At 34.5% G+C, this 5,626-nt stretch overlaps 1 protein-coding gene across 1 annotated transcript; it reads left to right on the top strand.

Moving 5' to 3' along the window:
* The first annotated feature begins 679 nt into the window (after positions 1-679).
* On the top strand, positions 680-5,626 carry LOC138697113 (uncharacterized). The gene is made up of 2 exons (XM_069822700.1): positions 680-1,112; positions 4,876-5,626. Exons 1-2 carry the CDS (start codon positions 971-973, stop codon positions 5,514-5,516), a joined length of 783 nt encoding a protein of 260 aa, XP_069678801.1. The 5' UTR covers positions 680-970; the 3' UTR covers positions 5,517-5,626.

Raw genomic sequence — 5,626 nt, 5'->3', positions numbered from 1 at the left:
TTTTATTCATAATATTTATTGTATATAATATCTAGCAACTTGTTTTTCACATATGTATTTTGTTAAATGATTTAAAAAACCCACTTAGTAACAGCTTAATCTATTTTTATTATTTTAAAATACTTTGTTACTGTTCAAACTAGGAAAACACACTGGAAATGTAATCACTGTAATGAAATAGGAATGGATTTGCAAGGATCACTCAGAAAAAACTCGTTCGCAAGAATTGTTCAAAATAGTTTGGTTGTTTTAAAATAAAATAAATGAATATGAATGAAATTAAATATATATTTATTGTGTCAAGTGTAAAAAGTGTGCAAACAACATTGTTGTTCTTCAAATAAAACTTAAACAAATGAATAAATGAAAAATGCATTAAATTTGTCTTAAGAAGTTATAATAATGAGTCCGAAAACATAAAAAAAAAATAGCTCGGTAAACCAATTGCCTCGGCAGTAAAAAGAATAAAGAAGTTATTTCGCTCTCTTGTACAATATCTTCTAATGCAGATACGAGGTTTTAAAAATAAGCCAACGGTGGAATTGAAGGTGGAATTATTCAAACCGATTTAATTTAGGCAACACTCAGCAGAACATAATATATAATTAAATAGCTCAATGTGCAGTCACATACCACTGTCGGGAACGGACCCAGTCGTCACGCGTCACTTCAAGGTTAAGATAGGAATGCCGCACACTCACTAGCAAGCTGTACAGCATGATTAAGCAAGTTTAAACATGACTGAGCAAAAAGCAAAAACGCTGTGCAGCAGAATACAGCAAGTCTGAGCAGAGCTGGGAATACTCGTAGCACAAAGACTGATCCTTGTTTGAAGGCAAAACATGTAGTCCTGCGCATGCGCTTTCAATATGCAGGTGTCCCTGTCGACAAGGTTTGATGTGGTGTGTGGTGTGAAATTATTACAGCAGTTATAGTAGTGTCTTGAGTGAATGAGTAAATTTTAGTGACTATGGATATAGATGCTGAAAAATTAATTGTCCTGGTGGAACAGAGGCCTTCAATTTACAATTATACATTAAGAGATCACCATAACAAGAATGTGATCGAACAATTGTGGCAAGAAGTGGCAAATGAAATACATGGTGTTACAAGTAAGTAAATGGTTATTTTATTATTTATTACCTATAGTCTAACTGACATGCAGTTTTCCTAGACATATTTTCATGGAAGTAGGCTATATAAAACCAAATACACTACGTTTTCCAAGTAATATTGAATACCTGGTTTAGCTTAAATGAGTCCTATGAGTTATTTACACTACAGAAACTGGATAAACTGCACAATTCATTCATTCATAGTCTTCTGTCCAAGGGCAGGTCTTTCACTGCAAACCCAGCATTCTCCAGTCCTTCCTATTTTCTGCCTTCCCCTTTGTCTCCTCATATGATCCATATATCTTAATGTCGTCTATCAACTGATACATTTTCCGCCCCGAACTCCTCTCCCGTTCATCATTCCTTCCAGTGCATCCTTCAGAAGGCAGTTTCTTCTCAACCAGTGACCCATCTAATTCCTTTTCCTCTTCCTCATCAGTTTCAGCATCAGTCTTTTTCCACCCACTCTTTCCAACACAGCTTCGTTTCTTATTCTGTCTGTCCATTTCATACGCTCCATCCTTCTCCATATCCACATTTCAAATGCTTCTATTCGCTTCTCTTCACTTCGTCGTAATGTCCACGTTTCTGCCCCATACAATCCTACACTCCACACAAAGCACTTCACTAGTCTATTCCTTAGTTCTTTCTCCAAAGGTCCGCAGAAGATGCTTCTTTTTCTATTAAAAGCTTCATTGACCATTGCTATCCTTCTTTTGACTTCTTGGCAGCAGCTCATGTTACTGCTTATAGTACACTCCAAGTATTTGAAGCTATCCACTTGCTCTACTGCCTCATTTAATGAGGCTCGATATTTGTTCGTATATCTATTGTTTGTGTTACGGTGATAGTACACTTCTCTTCATCCCTCTAAATATGTTCATATGATGTGGGAAATTATTAGTATGTTTTACGTCCTAAAGCTTCAAATGAGCAAAGCAGCATTTTAACTTCAAATTTCAACTTTATTTATTTAATGCACAAGGTTTACACTACATTAGGAATTGCAGCCTGAAAGAGCACAAGCTTGTACTCGGGCGCAGTTCAGTCTAGTTATATAAAATTAAGAGTTTTAATTAAGCACAATAATATTAATATATAGTAAAATGCAGACCATGTAGTGGCATATACAAATATAGAGAATACAAATTACACGAGTAATAGATTATAATTTTAAACTCAATTAGTTTAAAAGAAATACAAAACAAATAATTAATCTAATTTGTTTCATAAATTTATGTGTGTTCAGTGTACTTAGTTCAGGGTAAGATCTAATTAATGCATTATATATTCTGGGTCCAAAATTTCTGCTGTGTTTTAATCCAGCAGTTGTGTGGCATTTGGGGGTGTTTAGAAAGAAATTGTAGTTTTGTCTCGTATGGTATTCATGAGGGTCAAATTTAAATTTATTGTGATTTTTATGGAAGTAAATCAGCAATGTTTGTTTATAAATTAACTAGACTAAAGCTTCATTACAGAGTCATTCAATTGTGTAGACATACCTAGTACCTTGCCAAGGAATAGCACCTTCTTGTGAAGTGAAGAATTTTGTAAATTTTTCACGGACAGTTAAGGCTGTAGTCAATCTTCTGTTTGAGATTGGTACCGTCATTTCCCATAACTATGGTCCTGGAACACAACTGTTCAAAGAACAGTGTAGAAGTAACATAAGCCTTTCGTAGACAGCTGCAGTGACTTGACTTCAAGCTACAGTACAGCAAAAATATAGATAAACGAGGTACTACGTTATGGAGTACAAAATTTGAATGGACCATAGTTATGTTCCAGGACCATAGTTATGGAAAATGACGGTACTTCATTACCAGGGCCGGATTCTGATGACCGTAATCTTTTTTGCCTTGTGTCGGAAACATTGTTCGTTTGTTTATAAATCCCATTTGTGACGTCCACATTCTAAAAATCTATATAATAAATAGGTCGTTTTATTGTCATTTTTTTTGCCATTTTCTGGTTTTAATTCATTTTTAAAAGCTATATGTCATTTTAGGTTATTTTTTCAAGTTTTGGGTCATTATTTTCGTCATTAATGGGATTTCATAAACGCAATCTTTCTGCATTATATTTTGTCGTATTCCTACATTAATATACTGGAAGAAACGAACAGAAACATATGTTTATATACATCACATCACATCGAGTTTTCGTCTGCTTGCTGCAAACGGAAACGAAAGAACAAAAATGGTGAACGATTATACCCTGTATTTATCGAGCCTTAGGAAGCGCATAATGTCTGCAGCAGCGAATGACAAGACGCAGACGTTTAAATGTAGTAGATCTGCAACTTGATTGGCTGCCGGAAATAAGAGCGACGCGACTATAATACACTAATTTTTCTCTTGTGACAGACCTTGCAACAATGAAATGTATAATTCTAATTTATAATTTACAACAATGAGACTTATTCCTTGTTATGCTTAGCCCACCGGAATTTAAAATATTCCACCATAAATTCTCAGACTGTTCTGAGAATATCTAATTTCCCTATTCAAAGATTTGTAACATCCTTCTCTCTGACTGGACTCCTCAATTTATATTGTGCTATATTATTTCGTAAATTGTACTCGTGTGAAGAATTTAATAATTGGACACCTATTCTTTTACATTGAATTTAAAAATATGCTTGAGGCAATGTTCTTGTGTAATATTTTAATTTGTTAGTATCAAATCCCTCATGATCCCAACTCGTCACTTTCTAAACTGACATGTTCCAAACGGAGTACTCTCAGAACACTCATGATCCAAAAGTCATTGTCAAAACTCGTATGATCCATAATTTAAAAAGCTAAATAACTTTTACTCCTGTATAAATAAATACGGTTACAAATCCGAATAAGTAGTTTCTAATCATTGCCCTTTCATTTATTAACCTTCATTGTGAAGAAAATGGGCTCCAAATATTTCAAATGTTTTCCCTCATTTGTGAAAATTTTCGTTTTTGGAACAAGTGAGTTACGACTCTAACCGACTCAATTGCCTGAAGAACGTTTAAAAGGAAGGAAGGAAGGGCTTTTGAAATAAGCAGATCCAGACTGTGGTGGACTCTCAATTTTGATCAATTTTACACCAATAGCACTCAAACTCTGAGGGTTCCGAAGAGTGTAAAACGTTTCTGAAACGTCTATAATACAGTTGGCATCTTCATGTGTAAAGCAGCAAGTTGTTCCCAAATAACTTTGCACGTTTCAATCACAATGCTTCCACTAATCATTTTTCCTATTCTAAAATAATAATGCGGAGACTGAAAATGCTCAACCATAACCAAAAACCTGAAAAAAATAACCTACATTTAATCATTCAAATACACGTCTTGCATTATATGAATAATAATATTAGCCTAATATTGAATTCATTAATGCATAATTTCATACCATTAATGAATAAAATGCTAATCAGTCACTCGCAGTATTCATAATACATTTTAATAATTAATTAAAAGATTCAGTCATAATTGAAGGGTTCAGAGCCATAGTGGGCCAAGCGCCATTTATTAAAACGGAGAAAGCAAGGGTTAAAGTTAAGTGAATACCATAGTTTAATGAAGATTGACATATCATTTAGCTTTAATATTCATACTTTATATTACTTGCTATATGTTTCATTGAATTATGGTATTCACTTAATTTTAACAGTTGTTTCCTGCGTTTTTAATATGTGGCGCTTGGCCCACTATGGCTCTGAACCCTTCAATTTATATACAAATTTTCAATCTTCTCCATTAAACGTTTATTGTTTATTTAAGGTGCTGAGTGTAAAGCAAAATGGAATGTTCTACGAAGTTCATATTCAAGATATTTGAGAGAGGTGAAAAAAATTAGAGATCTACCCAGTGGTTCAGCAGCTCAAAACAAGAAAAAATGGTACTTGGCAGACAGTATGTCCTTCCTAGGAAATTTCATTGGACAACATCGACAGTCAAAAAGCAATGCAATGGTTGAGGGCGATTCTGCTGATAAAAATGATTCTGAGATGAATGAAGAGGAAATTAATGAGTCCATTGAAGATAAAGCTATCCCTTCTGTTACATCACCTAACGACATTTCTGATCGCCCATTTCCTGCTTCAGAAGCCCAAGGACTCCAAGCAAAGTCTCAAATTGCAAGAAAGAAAAGGAAAATGACAGCAAGTGAAATGGTAGCAGATCCAGTGATCCACTTCTTGAAATCTATAAGTGAGCCACAGCCGGCAGAACCAGTTAGCGCGAACAGGAAATTTTTTGAAAGTTTATTGCCAGATTTGGAAAAGCTGTCTACCAGACGCCAACGCGAGTTTAAGTTAAAAGTGCATTGTTTGCTTAATGCCTACATGGATGAACAGGAAAATGAAGAAATTATGACAACTTCGAGTAACGTCACCTCACCAGCGTCCTCACATTCCTCTTAAAGGATAAATAAATGTTCATATGCTCCAAACAAGCAATCCTTGGGAACATTTTATCTGTTAATACACCGAGTGTTTGTATGGACTAAATAATCAATCTATTTTTGTTTAGA

Source organism: Periplaneta americana, chromosome 3 (assembly GCF_040183065.1).
Source record: "Periplaneta americana isolate PAMFEO1 chromosome 3, P.americana_PAMFEO1_priV1, whole genome shotgun sequence".
Classification (NCBI taxonomy): Eukaryota; Metazoa; Arthropoda; class Insecta; order Blattodea; family Blattidae; genus Periplaneta; species Periplaneta americana.
Note: the sequence above shows the minus strand (reverse complement) of the source record. Positions and strands in the feature narration are given on the sequence as shown.

Bases quoted from the DNA above. Each gene is read 5' to 3' on its own strand.
- LOC138697113 (XM_069822700.1), top strand. From the start codon at position 971: ATGGATATAGATGCTGAAAAATTAATTGTCCTGGTGGAACAGAGGCCT. The intron at 1,113-4,875 runs GTAAGTAAATGG...TGTTTATTTAAG, and splicing joins TGAAATACATGGTGTTACAA to GTGCTGAGTGTAAAGCAAAA.